General features: G+C 45.0%; 1 protein-coding gene across 1 annotated transcript in view; it reads left to right on the plus strand.

The window, feature by feature from the left end:
* The window catches only part of Jcad (junctional cadherin 5 associated), a 42439-nt gene that overhangs the window by 3696 nt on the left and 20648 nt on the right, over positions 1-18095 (plus strand). The window contains exon 2 of the mRNA XM_021150751.2: positions 11211-11541. Coding sequence (XP_021006410.1) covers positions 11267-11541 — 275 coding nt within the window. The 5' untranslated portion in view covers positions 11211-11266. The remainder of the gene's footprint in view (positions 1-11210; positions 11542-18095) is intronic.

An 18095-nucleotide genomic window follows, 5' to 3' on the forward strand; every position in this document is an offset into this window, starting at 1 on the left:
TATGAATGTGTGTGTGTATGAATGTGTGTGTGTGTGTGTGTGTGTATGAATGTGTGTGTGTGTGTGTATGAATGTGTGTGTGTATGAATGTGTGTGTGTGTGTATGAATGTGTGTGTGTGTATGTTTTGTGTATATATGTGTATGTGCATGTCTGGGTATGTTCATGTACATGCACAAGTGTGTTGTTTGTGTGCATGTGTCTGTGTATAAACGTGTGTGTCAATGTGTATGTATGAGTGTTTGTGTTTGTGTGTGTGTGTGTCACCTTTGACCTTAATAGTAGAAAAGGGAAATGGAGAGTTAGAAGAGGCAATACTTGTTTTAAAAATTAAGCACATGACGTTTGACATTGTGTTCCCTTTTCCTTTAAAAACCATTTAGCACCAGTCCCACTCACCGCCATTAACAGCGTTCCAAGACATTTTAAAAACCTTAAACCAGTTTTCCATCTGTTTTTTTTTTCTTGTCACCTTAAGAAAAGTCAGTTCAATGATGCTTGTCTTACCCAAACAATTACTCGCACTGAGTGCGCGTGTGCTTCCCGGCTTCCCTAAGTTGGACAATTTGAGTGCCCTGCCATGGAGGACGTCGCACTGGGAGCTATGGAAACAAGTTTGTAAGAACTTCTCTCAGGACTTAGAACAGAACTGTGCAGTTATTTATTAATAATAATCAGGATTAGCGAGGGCAATGACAGACTTCTTGTTCATGATAAAACACACTTCCACCACTGGAGGAGAAAACTTTACAAATGCACTTATCCTGAACGACGCATCCCACTCTGGCTTTTTTTTTTTTTTTCTGTCTTTCCCATTTATCCCTTGTTTAAAAACAGCACTTTGTTGTATATTAATTATATAGTTAGACCTACACATTGTCAGTTGAGGAAATATTTACACTGAACTGCCAACAGTTTAAGGGACCAATTACATCTTAAGTGTGGAATGTCAGTGTACACAGCCGAGGAGTTTGGGAGTATTTTTTAGAGGGAGGCATTGTCTATGAGAATGTTAGAATGTAAGTTGTCATCTTGTGTTGGGTTTCATCATCAGAGCATGTGACTTGAGGCTTCAGGAAACAAATGAGGAGCCTTTGACAAATGGAACACTTGCCATATTCTAGAACCTCATATCATTTCTTAGTTTATTCTTTTTTCCACAATTTCTTTTATGGTCATTGATTCTTTCTGATATGAGACGTATTTTCAAAGATGCCTACAGTTAATTGTACCTAATAATACTTTATTTTAAAGTTTTTTAAAAACTAGAATACAAACTGAAAATTACAAGAACCAGACAAACAGCTGTTCATTTATCAGACTACTAAAGCTTTGAAAAATCAATATTGTCAGTGGTGAGCTGCGTTAGGAGCTGTATTATTCCATATTGACAATATAAGTGATCATATTAAACTAATAGCTTACACTGATATAGTTTAAGTTACAGTGTAATGTGCAACCAGGTTCTGCGTAATGACTATATGGGTGCTGCTGCTTTAATGATAAACTAGTACACCAGGCTGGAGAAATGGCTCAGTGGTTAAGAACACTTACAGCTCTTGCAGAGAATCCAAATTCAGTTCTCTACCCCCATGTCAGCTGTGACACTTTTCTGTGCCTCAGATAGCTGAAAATACAATTTTACACATGTTTGTGCAAACTTCAACCCTCCCATGTATTTAATGTCCTACTAAACAGACATTTAATTCAACATACTTTCATGAATATAACTTGTATAAATAGTATTGAATTTATATGTATGCACCTCTGCTTATGTCATTAGAATGGGTCCCAAGAAATGAAACTGTAGTCCATAGGGTGTACCCATGCTTGCCTTACTTGACTATAATAGAATCTAGCTGTGTTGTCCTTCTTGGCTCAGCCTCCCATCGGCTGTAATTAAAGGCAGGTATCGTCAGTGGGGGCTCCTGATCACTGGTGGATAAGGAACTATCCATTTGCACACACACCCCTATTTAAAACACAGAGTTCTGTATCATCCTCAGAAGCAAACATGCTTTTGCAAATGTTTGGAACTGGAGAGATATCTCAGCAGTTTAAAGAGTGTCTTGGTCTTGCAGAAGATCCAGAGTTCCCAGCCCCCATAACAGTTGGCTTGCTTGACACCCCCTTCTGGCACTCTGAAGGCACATATACTTGTACACATGCACATGAATAAAACTTATGTATTTTTTAAGCTTTGATAATCTGGGATGTGGTTGGTCACAATTTGGTTTAATTTGTATGTCTTCAACAATTTGATTTAATTTTTATTTTTTTTGATTTTTGGATGAATGAATTCTCTCAGGTTTTTAATCAAGCATTTGTCTTTTAATATTCAGGTCGTATTCTAATAAAAAAATTAGAGAAAAATTCTGGTTTTGGTAATGAATTTATTGACATTCTGTTCCCTTCCCTGTCTTGGGAAGATTTATGACTATAAATACAAAAATAGAATATTGTTATTTTTACAAATGAGAAGAAATTGGTAACTCTTAAGTGGCATCCATTTGCTGCTCTGTGCTCCAAGTGATGGGACTTTGCATAATTGAAATAATACCACCAACACTGTAGCGTCCTCACCATGAAGGGTTTATCTTTATCTTCTCCTGTGCCCAGAGCCAGCACACCTAGTATCCGATGTACCCCATGCTAAATAAGCACACTATTGAATATAGGCTGGAACAAGAGTGCTGTTTGGAATGGAGAGTTGCTGGTTGCTTGTGTTCACTGTAAGGCCATTTGCCTCTGCTCTCTGGTGTGGCCTCTGCATGGGTGCTAATGCGGCCAAGGTCAGAGGGTCTATCTGCGTATGACCTATTTAGCTTTGTTCCATGTCATGGCCACAAACTGTACTTTTTTTTCTTTTCTGTGCCCAGCTGACTGGGAAAAATAGTGTTGTTCATCACATGAGAGACAGGTTGGAGGGAGGTCCTGAATTCCCTAGCTGTGAAGAGCTCAAGTTGTTCACTGTGCTCTTTCAGGGATCTAAAGCCCTGCTTTTCTTCTCAATGTCCCAGGATCCATCAGGACATACACACACAGACACACACACACAGACACACACACACAGACACACACACACAGACACAGACACACACATAGACACACTCACACACACACAGAGACACACACACTCACACACAAAACATATAACTCACACACACACACAAGTCTTTCAAACTAAACATACACGTTCATACACTCAGACACTCCCATATAGATTCTTTCTCATATACATATATTGTGAACCACACAACTCACACACTAACATCCTCTCCTCTCTCGCACACACATGCTTTCTCTCTCTCACACACACACAAGTCACACACTTACATATAGACACACACTGTCTTTCACCACACCCCTATACTTGTGCTGTAAGCACAGCTCTGTCCTAATGCAAGGACATTGTTATCTGCAGCTTCCTATTTTATAATTCAGTCATTTGAATATTAAGGATACAGATGATTTAGAAGTGAGAAATGAGTTGGTGGCTCATCAATCTTCCTAATGCTGTACCAATCCCAACCATAAAATTATTGTCATTGCTACTTCATAACTGTAATTTTGCAATTGTTATGAATTATAATGTAAATGTTTTTGGACACAGAGGGTTGCCAAGGGGGTCACGACCCACAGGTTGAGAATCACTGGTCTAAATAGTCTCACTCAGCTACTTTGGAGGGACAAAAAAAATGAACTTTGATAGAAAAAATTTATTCATATTTATTGGGAGGAAAATGGAAATTTTGGGAACGGCTGGTCCCTTAGTTGTGATGAAACATCATGACCAAAACTAACTTGGGGAGGAAAGGGTTTATTTCATTCATAGTTCTTCATTAAAAGCAGTGAGGGCAGGAACTCAAGTGGTGTAGGGACCTAGAGGTCCTAGCTGGTACAGAGGTGAGAGAGGGGTGAGGCTTACTGACTTGCTCTCCGAGGCTTGTTAAGAGGACCACCAGCCCAGGGGCACCAGACAGGGCCCTCCCACATCAATCACTAATTAAGAAAATGCCTACAAAGCTGCCTACTTGATCTGATGGAGGCATTTTCTCAAATGACACTTTCTCCTCTCTGTTGACTCTGGGTTGTGTCAAGTTGACATAAAACTAGCCAGCACAGGTTGGTTGCATCAAAAATAAATTATTTATTATCTCCTGAAACAATAATACTATCTACAAATGTTGTGACTGTTGACTTAGCTACATTGTGTAAAATGCATCCATTTCCCCTGCTCACTCCTGCTCCCTCTCTCCCAGGGAGTGGCTTTCTAGCTGCTGCTCTGCCTTCCTCAGCGCTCTGCTCCTTCCCTTTCCCATCCGGTTCCCCATACCTCAGCCCTATTTCCTCAAGCCCACTGGCAGTTCCTGGTCCAGATTGTCAGCATCACAGGTAGCACAGGCTGTTTCCAGGCAGATGCTCTGTTTCCTGTAAGAATGCAAGGCTCTTGTTGCTGCCCTCTTTCTTGTCTGGCCTGGATGTCCCAGCTCCGGTTCGTGTGCTTTTTTTTTTTTTTTTTTTTTTTTTTCGTTTTTACTTAATGGGCTTACTTAGGAAGAAGCTGGAACCCATGGTGACTTAAGTGGCCCGATGTTGAACAGTATATTTCCAAGTAATTCACTTTGTTGAGTATCTAGCAATTTGCACGAGTATTGATTAATGCCCTGGAGACAGTCAAGTGAGAAATGGTGCATGTGTGGAGAGCAACAGGAGCCTCCTTCATGCTAAGCAATAAAGCGGGGATTTTTTTAAATGCATAGTTGTCAGCCGGTGTCACCACGTCTTTCTCCTTCCTTATCTGTGTTTATGCATTATTTGGTAAATCAGGAATCTTGGTTAATGGTAGGGAGGGAGATATAAGTGGTGGGATCTAAAGGTTAGCCTGAACTTCCATCCTAGACAGACCTGGGAAAATCTCAGGGCTGCCACCTAGAAATTGTGCAACCATGGACATACAACCTTAGTACCCTTATTTATGAAGTGTAAATAGCCATGTCTACATTAGGTTCTTCCTGGGAATTCAAAGGAAAGCATGTATACTCGGCAGCAAATATAGTCTCTGTCACCTGGCAGTCACTCACTGTGTCCGTTCTATCAACTCTCTGGTGTCCAGGGATTGCACACTTACAATGCAAGGTTCATGTGTGCCCCCTCTCAGGTTTATTATTATTTTCAAAGTATTTTCATTATTTTTAAATATATGTATGCATGTGTGTGTGTGCATGTATGGGTGAGTGCATGTGATTGTAAGTGCCTTTGGAGGCCAGAACAGTTAGATTCCACAGAGCTGGAGTTACAGGCAGTTGTGAGGCACCTGACATGGGTGTGTCTTCTTGTGTAGAGTTTATTGGGGTTATGGGACAAGGACAGTTAAAAAATATATTAACTATGAATGTGTTGTGGACCTACTGGAGGTTGTTTAGAATATTTAGTTCATGGCTAGTCACAAACATTCCCAAGGGAAACACTGGGATGGTAAGATGTAAGCTACATCTCATGAGTGAGTCACAAAGCCCAGAAAGGAACCCTGGCTCCTCAGCCTCCTGACTTCTCTAGCTCACCTCCCTTCTCCACCTAAATGATACCCTGCATACTAATAAGTGTTTCTTTTTTGGTACCATCTCATGAAAGCATAATTTAAATCAGTCCTATAGCAGTAAACAAAGGATGTTGGGGCTAAAGCTGGCCTTCCTTCCGACTCAGTGTTGATTTGGTTTCTGTGTTTGTTGTCCATTGAGATGGAAGGTTTGCTCTCTGAGATTTTGCTTGTTCTTTCTTTTCTTCCTCCTCCTCTTCTTCCTCCTCCCCTCTTCTTCTTCCTCCTCCTCCTCCCCCTCTTCCTCTTCTTCCTCCTCATCTTTCTCCTACTCCCCCTCTTCCTCTTCTTCCTCCTCATCTTTCTCCTCCTCCTCCTCTTCCTTCTCCTCTTCCTCTTCTTCCCCCTCCTCCTCTTCTCCTCTCCCTCCTCTTTCTCTTCCTCCTCCTCCTCTTCCTCCTCTTCCTCTTCCTCCTCTTCCTCCTCTTCCTTCTCCTCTTCCTCTTCTTCCTCCTCCTCCTCTTCTCCTCCCCCTCCTCTTCCTCTTCCTCCTCTTCCTCTTCCTCCTCTTCCTCCTCCTCGTCCTCGTCCTCCTCTTCCTCTTCTTTCTTTTCTTCCTTTTCTTCTTCTTCCTCCTCCTCTTCTCTCTATTTCTTTCTCTTTTCTTCCTTCTTCCCTCCTCCCTCCCTCCTTCACCCCTTCTTCCTTCCGACATGCTCTCTCACTATGTGGCTCTAGCTGGCCTTGACCATGCACAGACCCTCTTGCTTCTGTTTCCTGAGGGCTACACCTGTCTTCATCTTTTTAAAAAGATTTATTTAGTTTTATTTTATGTGTATGAGGTATTTTGCCCACATGTATGTGTCCACCACATGTGTACCATGTCAGGTCCTCCAGAAGAGGTTGCATGCTGGCTGTGCCAGTCAGTGGTGGTCAGTGACCCTCAGGTTCAAGCTTCAGTGTGCTCTCACAGAGTGAGGGAGCTGTCACTGCTCTTAACTGAAGAGCCATCACTCCAGCTTGCTACAGTGGCTTTAAAATCTAAGTTTTAAATGTATAGAAAACAGGAATGAAATCCCCAAAGTTTGCATTATCTGAACTATTCTTAGAATATTAATTACATGCTCAGCATAAACCTTTTTATACAAGAACAGAGAATTTTTACAGAACAGTTTCCCTTCTTTGTGTGTGTAGCCTTTCAATGTTTGTTTTAGTGAAAGGCTTATTTGGCTTAGGCCAAGTTGTGCAAGAGCAAACTTGGGAAGGGCACATGACTGAAGGGCTCATGAGGAGTTCTCTAAGCTAGCTTGTCCTTGTCAGATCACCCCTGATTCCTCTTGTCTACACAGGGATATCTTGGAGCCTAGCAGCAATGACTAAGTCTACAGCCTCCCATTCTCTCTTGGGGTCAGTGGCAGATCCATTTACATATGGGAAATTGAAGCTTGGATATGAAGACCACCTAACACATGAAAGCATGTGGCTTTCTGATGTCACAAGCACACTTCATATCTGCCCTTCACCTCTGCTGCTGAAGCAGACATGTGTAATAGATTCTCTCTGAGATGAGAAACAGCTGAACTCCCATCCCCCAATGACAGGGTCCCTGGGTCACAAGTCCCTTCACTAGATGGTCAGCTTCCATTGTGGTGGAGTCCCTCAAGGAATGTTGGAACAGAAAAGCCCAACAGATGCAGACACATAAAACTTCTTGGTGGCTTTCTTAAGCCAGACACCAGAGTGAAGTAGGCTCAGCTGCATGCTAGCTGTGCTGTTCAGTGGTCAGGGACCCTCAGCTTCAAGCTTCAGTGTCCTCACAGAGTGAGGACAGAATTGATTCTTCCTCCAGGTGTGCTCTGAAGATCAGAAAAGCAGCATCATGTGGCGGCTGTGCCATCCATAGAAAGCCAAATTTGGGCATGTGGAACAACTCTGTTTGCTGTTGAGAGGATAGCAAGAGGCTTGTTAGGCCAAGGGATTTCTCATGGAGAAATTCCTACTGAACTATTGACCATACCTGGGAGATGGTTGCCTTGCACCCTGACCATCAGAGGGATGGCATCCACATGGTGTTTTTCAAACAAGTGGTTTGTGGATTGATTTAGTAGGTAAGTAGGAAAGACTAGTAGCTGTCTTGATCACTTTCTTAGATATTTCCATATGAGTGCTTACTTCAAGAAAATAAAATATATTAGTTACTAGTCTCATTGCTGTGACCTAAGGGAGAATAACTGAGCCATGCTCCTCAGGACATACTCTACCATGGCAGTAGCAGCATGCAACCGCAGGTGCACAAGAATCATGTGGGTCAGGGAACAGAAAACTCCGGCCAGAAGTGGGTGGGACTATAACCCACTGGGCTCACTGCATATTATTCCTCATTCCTTACAGGCCCCACAGTGCCTCTCAAAATAACACCAACAATTGGAGAAAGGTGTCCAAAACACAAGAGCCTGTGAGTGATATCTCACTCTCAAACCCTACCATGAGTCAAAAAAGAAAAACAAAAAAGTCTTTATTCTGTTTGTTTGAGACAGGACTCATCATTGTATCCCAAGCTGACCTAGAATTTGGTAGATAGCCCAGGCTGGCCTTAAACTTAGGACAGTCCTCTGTCACAGTTTCCTGGGTGCTGAGGAATGAACCACCATGCCTGACTAGGAAGAAACGTATTGAATGGACTGGTTGCAAAATAATACTAACTACAATCTGGGCAGTGTTTTGTGTTAACTAAGAAAAGAATCTTCCAGAGGCCTTCTCAATCCCTTGAGACTGGATAGGATCTCTTTCCAGTCACCCTGCTTTCATCCATGTCAAGGAGCTGTAACCCCATGGAGGGAGGGGAAGCTCCTATCATGTCTCTGACACACACATGCCTAGTTTTAATTGTCTGCTCTCCTCCTGTCTGTTCAGCCAGACAATAAGGTCCTTACAGACAGAGAATGTGTGTTCGTCATTATTAGTTCAGAAAGCTTGGTGGATTCTGTGCTCCTAGGAAATATTTCTTAATGTTTCCTTCTTCCAAAGCAATATTTTCTTCTTGGTTACTTGAAGAGGCTGAGTATGCACTGATACCAAGTGAGGATGATGTTGGAAATCATGAGCAACATACCAAATGATGTCAAAAGAGACAAAAATGGCAAAGGTGAAAATTGACAGTGTGGCATAGCATCTGTCTGATGTGTATGTGTTCTTATTGGCTTCCAGAACAGTCCAGGAAGCCGGGAAGATTGTTTGCTTCCATTTTGCATGTAGGGAAGCTTGGGGTGGTTCCTTACCCACTTCAAGGATCACATCTGAAAAGGGTAGCTCACCAGCCCTGGAGTGTGTCTAACACTGTGGTGTTTATACTCTCAACTTTCCAGGTTATGAAACAGCTTTGTTGACAGTGAGAGCCTCTGTGTAGGTCAGGTTTTACCATGTATTTGTCTTTATAGCCACCTCGAGTGATGCATGAGGGGTACTGTTTAATGCCCCTGACTGGCAGTGTTGGTATCCCAGAACTAGAAGGAATTAGAAACTCGTTAGGTGCCTGAGCCCCTTCTTCAGCACCTCATTGGTCTGTCTTAGAGGCCACTGCAGTTAATGTGTTAGAATTGCTGCCTCTTAATGCAGCCCATCCCATTGTAAATAAAAGTGACATCAAAGAAGCTAGCCAAATGCATCAGGTGTCAGAATAATAGTGTACAGAAACTCATGAGAAGAGGGGTCAGTGCTCACATGGATATGGAGATGAGGCAGAGGCTAAGCTGTGAAAAGTATATCTAAGGGGCAGAAGTCTTCCATGAACCTGCATGGTGGTGCCTTCAGGGTTATGAGTAAGGCCTGTGGATAGGCCCTTGGCTCCACCCTGAGCACGGAAGCCTGAGCTCTACTCCCATTTGCTGTGAGTTGCAGGCCCCAGAGAGAAAGACAGATAAGACTTCTGACGTTGGAGCTCCTTTGACCTCAGCCATCTGAGGTCACTCTGGCTTTGATGAGGCTGGGTCTCTTCTGAAAGACATATGCCTTAGTGTGGGTTGTTGTCCCATTGAGGGTTTTCTGAATATAACTGTAGTGCATAGGGGTTGGGATGATTTACCAGACTCCAGTAAGACAGTAGCCCACATGACAATTTTTTGAGGAAGGGTTACACTACAGGCATCTCCATATGAAGTTGCAGACTCGTGGGCATGGGGCCTTTATGGGCCACCAGGAGTCTGTCTCTAAGCCACGATTTTACTCCTGAGGTCACCACACCCAGAGTCTGCTTCATGTGCCATGTTTTCCACTCCCATATCGACCTATACAGTGTATCTATCTGACTCCTAACTCTTCTTCCAAGCAGTGTGCCAGTGTCTCTCGCTCATCTGTGGGTCCACTCAGCAAGCATTCCCGGGAAGCATATCAAGTGCTGGATGCTGGGGCTGGAGCCATCACAAATCCTTGGCTAAATAGCCTTCTCCCACATCCAAACAGCCTGACTTGTGCCATGATCCCTGCTTTCTAGTCCTTAGCCAAGGTCCTTGCTAAGTTGACTTGAACTTAGGCTTGTTCCCACAATCCCTCTTTGCTATGTATGTGAATGACCTATCTGTGACTCCCCCCAAACCATAATGTGGTGGCAGGAATGGTGGCAGGAATTTTTCCATGAGGACACTAACTTCCAAAGCTTTCCAACCTTCAAAAATTAGATGGACACCATGGACAGTTGTAGACCTACAAAGTGTGACCATCTGCAAGCTGACCAGAAGTGGCTCTCCTTGTGTGTTCCAGTGGGTGTCATGTGCCCAGTGGTCAGCAGAACAGTGCAGGACCCAGGCAGAGTTCCCATTGGCAGGCATCTTTCTCACAGTCTTGGTGAATGGCAACTCTACCTGCTCTTACCTCACTGAATCTCTTCATTCCCTTTCTTTGATCTTCTTGCCTTTAGTCCAGTGGTTCTCAACCCATGGGTTGTGACCCTTTTGTGGGGTTGAATGACTCTTCACAGGGGTCTTCTAAGACCACCAGAAAACAGATGTTTACATTATAATCTATAACAGTAGCAGAATTATAGTTATGAAATAGCAACAAAAATAATTTTATGTTTGAGGTCACCACAACATGAGGAACTGTATTAAGGGGTCTCAGCATTAGGAAGGGTAAGAACCACTGGTCTAGTCATTAACATAGGGTAAGCCTTTAAATATGCTGGTCTCTGGGCCAAATTCGTCTGTGGCCACCCTTGGATGAGAGATGGAAAATTGTACAGAATCATTGGGAAGAGATTTGAGTCACAAGTTTTGCATGGACCCAGGATGGTCTGGTAGCATATGCCTGTGATTTCAGTGCTTGAAAACTGGAGGCAGGAGGATTCTAAATTCTCAAGGTGAACCTAAGCTACATAGTGACATCCCATCTTTTTAAAACAAGGTCTAGACATCTATCCCTGAAAAGCCTTGAACACCTCCTGCCTTTGCCTCCAGAGTGCTAAAAGATTGGCACCAGAGAGTATGACCTGCAGATGTGGCAGCACTTCCTGCTGTAAAGTGTTGTACCCTGCTGGCCTCTTCTGGAAGGACCTGGATGCTGATTTTGGGTGGCACAGCAAGTGCATCGCACCTTTTCCATGTGGATGCTGGGGAGGGTGGGTGTCCACTTGGTACAGGTAAGGGACTGTTCATAAATGCAGCTCTTTGTTGTCCTTTCAGTGATGGTTCCTGCCACCATGATGGTTGAAGCTCGTGAGGTTTGATGACGCTGCAGCATGTATAGTGTGGAAGATCTCCTGATTTCTCATGGATACAAACCAGCCCGAGATGCCGCAGCACCATGTGAGGACAAATCAGAGCGATGCAGGTCAACAAGGACAGGACCCCGAGCTGGCCAAGGCCTATTGAATGGGTACAAGGATGGTGCTACAGCCCATACCCACAATAGGACATCCCTGGGGACGGGACATGTGAGCAACTCTGAAAACCGCATCAGCAGGCCAAGAGGCCACAGGGAGCACCAAAGCACTTCTAGAACTCCCGAGGCACGGTAAGCTTTGAGTTGACCCAGAGATTTCTTTTGACTTGGGAGTTTGACATTGGGTTATATGTAAGTAAATCAACTCTTCCTGTTTGGCTGGGTTGGGAGAGAGAGAAAGAGAGTCAAAGATGGGGATGAATTTTGCTTGGCCTACATTTGGGATCTGAGGTCTGGTGGTAGTCAGCACAGAGCTGGGTAGCAGACCTGCATCTCCCCCGCAACCCATCAACAGTCTTACCAAGGCAAGCACAGCATCTCCTGGCTCTGATTTTCTTCTCTTGTAAAGTGCTTGGTCAATAGGATGCATCCTGGAGCTTTGTAGAGCTCGTTCATGCCACCCAACACAAGAGTGCCATGTACTTCAGTAGCATGTAGAGTTCAGGAAGTTGGAAAGAAGCACGTGCTCCTCTGTTTACATGTTCACATGTAGCATTTGACCCATCTTGCCTTTGCACCTATGTTATCCCATCTGAGCACAACGATACCTGTGTGTGTGGTTCCTTATGAAAGAAAATGGGGAGGGGGTGGCAGGAGAATTCTGGTGAGAACAGGAATTCAAGCCACCATGCAAAGGATTCCTGAAACCAGTGCCATCCCTTCATCAAACAGTGCTTATCTTGAGAAAGTAAAAGTATATAGAAAGCAGAGTTCTAGGTGTGCAGTGTACTCTGGGGCTGGCTGTGACCAGCCAGAGGTGACAAAGTGACAGAAGCCAGGGTCCAAAGAAATAAACATGGTATTAGGTTAAATGAATGGGTAAGAATTAGCCGTCTGTGGTCATAGGTTTTTTTCAAGAGAAAACCTTTTCCTAGTTGGGCCCCAGTTTCCAGATAGCGATGGAAGGGGCTTTGTTTGAAGAGTATTCAATGCCTTGAATGGTGGGCAACACAGAGGCATGCAGGGCTCTTCCTGCCTTGTATAGTAAAGGCAGGCATACTTACATTAACCACTTGGGTGAGCTCAGGAGGGACTCCAATGCTGCAAGGTTAGGAAGGGCTTTCTTAACCTTGCTCTTCAAAAGTCAAACCTTTGTGGGCTACTTCTTGGGCTTTCCATCCATGCTCCTCTGGAAACATTCTAGCTGGGGGTTTCTGGAGGGGAGTCCATACTTACAAGTTGGTTAAGCGTTACAAGAACTTTACTGCCAGGCAAACTTGGGCTTGATTTTCTCCTGACTTCTCTTCTTTCTGCTTTAAGGCTGCATCTGTCTTTCTTTCAGCTTGAATCACAAGGCACCAAGGTTGGCCTGGACACCTGTTTCTTCCGTTTCCTACAGAGTTTGAACTGCACACACAGTGCTTTTTTTGATTTAGAGAACCCTTTTGAACACTGGACTCAGGGTTTTCCCTTCCTTTGTATAGGAGCAAACTCCTGAGACCCACCAGATACCCCTTCCCAACCCTATGCAAGTAGGCACAGTCTCTTGTAAGCAGCCTCTGTGTTGTGAGTGAGGTGATCAGATGACTAGCTGTGTGTCACACTGGTGTGTTTTCTTGTGGATGACAACGACTCCTCTTCTGTGTGTTGCTGAGATTTACTGATTAACCCAGAAAGTAAATAGTGGCTCTTGGAGAAAAAGGGTACCTTATAGAGTAGAAAGAGAAAATGCACATGTGTGTGCAGAAACCCCTGCCCATGCAGGTATTCCTGGATGACCTGAAAAGGCACCTTCTTCCATTGGTAGCCAAATGATACTAAAAACTAGGAGGCATGTCATAGGAAGTGTTTCTTCATCAAGAAGATGTTGCTTTGGGAGGAAGTAAGTGGGTGCCGGTATTGAACAACTCAAACAGTTCAACCTAAAGATGAAACCAAGCACACCACAGCACTTGCAAATCCTGCATCCGAATGACTAAATGATGTTCTACCAGCTCCCAGCCTCTGGTCTCTTGACAAGTGCATCTGTGGGCTTGTAACTGGTTCTGTCCCAACAGTGGCCTCTGCTGGGCTGATCCCCAGGTCTTCTGGGCACATGGGGCTCTGGATGTTGAATTCCAAGCTGTAAGGAGACTGGGCAAATCACAAGGCTCCTCTAGTGTCTCCCCTCTGGCTAAGGACTGACCTATGTGTTGTCATTGTCCCTACATCTTGAGTTAGGCCCACAGCACCTGGCTACCATTCTTGGGAAGGTAGAGGCCAGTGCATGTGGAACCTCAGAGTGAGCACCGAAGCCCCTAGAGTGAGCATGGAGGCCAGCTGTTTTATTTTGCCAGCTTGTAGAGACACGAGCAGGGCAGCGATGTTGTTTCATAGAAGCCTAGAGAGTGTTGTTGGCTTGCCAAGGGCTACTCTGGGTAGCAATGGAGGGATCCTAGAAGCTGGGTATCTGTGGCTGCCACCCTGCATCAGTGAAGGTCCTGGTCACACTTCCAGTGTGAGAGCCCTCAGCCTGTGAGCTCTTCCTCCAGCTGCCAAGTGCTGACTGCCTTCACCTTGTGTCGTCTACCCTCTTGGGAAGGTATGGCTGGGTCCCATCCTGTCAGTAGGCACTGAAGGGATGCATGCTAATCACTGCATTAGATAATGTGTACAGTTCTGCTTGGCTGTGGACATTGTTCAGTTATATGTATCAATGCAAGGAAGAGTTGCCTACAGCCTGGCACTCAACTGAAACATCAATCAAGGGCTTCTCCAGATGTAATTAGCAAAGCAAGGTACTTGTTTCCTAACCTTGAAGACATTGCCCAGAGCTCTCACCACTATTAGATCAAGTGATACTGAACAGTCAAGACAGGAATGATTAACAGTTTTGGGAAACAGAGGTGAAGGGATGTGTGAACTTGCTAAAAAGCTTTTATGTTCAAGTGGCAAAGATGGGGCCAAGAGTCAGTTCACACATGTGCAGTTTATCCAAATTAGTGACAAGAGAGAACTTGCTTTCTGAAGCTCTATGTCTGGGATTCTGCTTCTATAGCTGGACAGCATAGAAAATAGGCTCTAAGCCCCAACTGTGTGACCATTCTCAACAGCCAGCCTGGCTCCCTTGCCATGATGTGACGCTGGTTTCACAGTAGGCCCCGTAGCTGCCTCCTTGCCTAACCAGCCTGCCTTTCCTGCTGCCAGGACTATACTTTTTGTATAGTCCAGGCTCACCTTTTGTATAGCCCTGGCCTGGCTTAGTCACAACTGATTCCTCACCTACTCTCCAAGCTCTCCTGTTGCCCAGCAGGAGACTCTGCCTTCCCAGTACCACTTCTGCAGGTCAGCCCCATAGTAACTTTCTCTCCCTGAATTCTCTAGCATTGCCTCCCAGCCTCTGGGATTGCCTTGTCCTGAAGGCCGATACCTTATCTGCTATATCGGCAACCCCATTGCTGGCGCTTTTGCTTCATAAATATTCATTCTTTAACAACGTCACCAGGCTAGTCTGGCACCATGATTTCCAGGCATTTATCTAAGTATTTCAGCATATCAGACTTCTGGGATAGGGGAGGGTCTTGCCTGCATTGAGACTGACAGGCTTCGGTTCCATGGTAAGAAAGAAGAGGAGGGTTGACTTCCCAGCTAGACAGCTGAGTGGCCACCATCCTCTCCCTGTGACACTGCAGCTTGAAGAAGGGCTTATTTTGCATCACAGTCCAGAGAACACAGTATACATCATGGTGATACCGTCATGGAGTTGAGAGGCTGGACCACGACAGTGAAAGTTTTTGGCACAGCTTGTTTTACATCCTGTTCGATAGAGCACAGACCTATGGGGCTAGAGCCTGAAGTAAAATAACCTCCAAGACCCACAGCAATCTGGTCTGCTAGCTAGCCTAAACCTCATAAGGTTATATAGCCTTACTAGAGGAATTATTCATCCTGTCTCTCCTTGTGGATAGCCTTGGCTCTTGGTTTTGTGTAATCCCCTTTGCTGGGCAGGCCCTTCCTCATGTGGACAGTGACTTCACCCCAGAAACAGGTTCCAGGTTTCTCTTCCATAATGGTTGTCCTAAGTATGCTTTCTATTACTGTGATACAACACCATGACCAAAAAAAAAAAAGCCTTAGGAGAAAAGGATCTATTACATCTTACATCATCAAAAGGAGTCAGGACAGAGATCACAGAGGAGAACTGCATACTGGCTTACTCCCAAGCCCATATTCTGCTACTTTTTTGTATAGTCCAGGCTCACCTCCTCAAGGTTCAGCCCACACTGGGCTAGGCCTTCTAACATCAATCAACACAAACATGCCCACAGGGCAATCTGATAGAGGCAATGTGAGGTGCCATCTTCCCAGATAACCCTAGGTTTGTGTTAAGTTGACAACTGAAGCTGACTATGACATGGTTTAACAGCAGAGCCCACAGCTGCATTACATCTGTATCTCTTTAAATTTTGAGAAAATAGTGTCTGGTGTTGGGCAGCAGCAAGTACTTCAGGGTACGTCCCCTGCAGCAGCCAATGAGCCGCAGAGGTTCTAGTTCCCACAGTGAGGCGTGATGAGGGCAGCTTGCAGGCCATGAGACACTGAGCGTATGGCCCTGAGCGTATGTGCTCTGAGTATGGAATGTCTTTTGGCAGGCTTATGTGTTTGAGCACTTAATCTCTACATGTGGCACTGCTTTGGGAGGCTGTGGGACTTTTAAGAGGTGAGGTCACATGGAGGAAGTGAGTCACCTCATGCCCCTGCTGCCATCTGAATGTCCCCATGGCACCCCTGATGAACTATGAGCTGAGAAACTTTTGGCTTCTTAGTTGCTTTTGTCAGACATTCCGTCTGAGTGGCAAGCAAACAAGGAAGACTACCCAGACACAGATGCTCACGCCACTCGGCAGAAGCCTGGTTCATCTACCCATTACCTGGCCTTTTCCCTGTTCATGTACCATGCTCTTCTCAGAGAGCTACCCTAGAGGCCAAGGAGCCTTCACTGGGACCCTTATATCATCAAATGGAGTCAGAGCAGAGGCTCACAAAGAACCCAAAGGCAGAAACTAAAACAGAGACCACAGAGAACTGCTTACTGGCTTACTCCCAAGCCCATATTCAGCTATGTTTTTATATAGTCCAGGCCCACCTTTCCAAGGGCAGCACAGCCCACATTGGGCTAGGCCTTCTTACATCAATCAACAATAAAAAAATGCTACACAAGCATGCCTACAGGGCAATCTGATGGAAGCAATTCTTCAGTTGAGATGCCCTCTTCCCAGGTGACCACCAGGCTCCACTGAAAGTGACTTAAACAGAACACAAAACTCATAGGCCACATCCCAAGCTTTCTTGCCTTGTGAATGATCACACACATTCAGGAGCACATACATGTGGGCACAACTACAGTGCACACACACATGAGTACATCCACACACACACAAGAACACATGTATAAGCACACATGCATGGTCCACACACATCAGCACATACATGCATGAGCTCACCCATTCATTGGTGCACATACATATATAGCACACAGCGAAATGGGTGGGACACCATGGACGAAGCTTCATGCTTCCTTAGCTCCCATTCAAATATGTGAAGGCTGTTATCAGTCTTCACGGGTTTCCTTAATGTGTTTCCTGTGGAATAGTGTAATCAGAGGAAGTTGCAAGCTGTGAATAAACAGCACAGAGATTTGAATCTGAACGTCACCCCACAATAGGCTCTGCTTTGCTTCACTCGGAAGTTCTTCTTTCTTCCCTTCTTTATTTCTCCCTCTCCCTCTTCCTCCTCTCTCCCTCCCTCCCCCCTCCCACTCCCTTCCCCCCCTCCCCCTCCCCCTCCCCCTCCCTCTCCCTCTCCCTCCCCATCTTCCTCTCTCTCCCTCTCTTCTCTTTCTCGATCTCTCTCTCTTTCTTTCTCATCTGTCAGTTACTGTGATTATCCTGCATCAACAACACCATGACTAATTAGAGACTGAGCAACTGAGGACACCTCTGATGCTGCTCCAGACTCTTGTCCTGGCTGGTTTTAGAACAGGTGGATAAATATCCATTCTCACTGGTGCTGCTGGGTATGGTAAACAGTTCTTTTTTTTTTTTTCAGCTTCTCTCACATCATACCCTACTTATAATGGTTATCTTTAAAAGAAGTGAGTAAATGCTTAAATTTAACACCAGCTTCTATGTCTTTCTTTCTCTTTCCAAAATTCTAAGCCCACACACTTTATCTTATGGGCTTGCTTCACTTTTTCAGCACAGGGTGCTGTATCTCAGCCTTTTCCCAGGGGACAATGCTGAGCTAACATGCTCTTATGCTAGCAAAGTCCCAGGTCTCCCTTGCCCTCTCCTCCAAGGCACTCGCTCATTTTCTGGGGAAGCACCTGTGCTCCAGTACCTCCCACTCACGCTGCCACATTTCCTTTGGCTACAGAATTTGCTCAACAAGGGTGGGGTGGTGCTTCTGCTGCTGCTGCTGCTGCCGCTGCCGATGCTGCTGCTGCTGCTGCTGCTGGTGGTTAAATCCTTGAACCAGTGTCTTGCAGAAACATAGTAGCAAGGAAGGACTTCCAGAGACCTTCCTGTGTTTTGACAGCTGCAGTTTCCCCAAGAGGCTTAGTCAAGGTCCATGGGAGGATTGCTTTTAGCTAGAGATCTGGCTAAGATTGAGAGGTAGGAAATGCCTCTGGTCAGTCTAGGTAGGAG

The sequence above is a fragment of the Mus caroli genome, chromosome 18 (assembly GCF_900094665.2).
Source record: "Mus caroli chromosome 18, CAROLI_EIJ_v1.1, whole genome shotgun sequence".
NCBI lineage: Eukaryota > Metazoa > Chordata > Mammalia > Rodentia > Muridae > Mus > Mus caroli.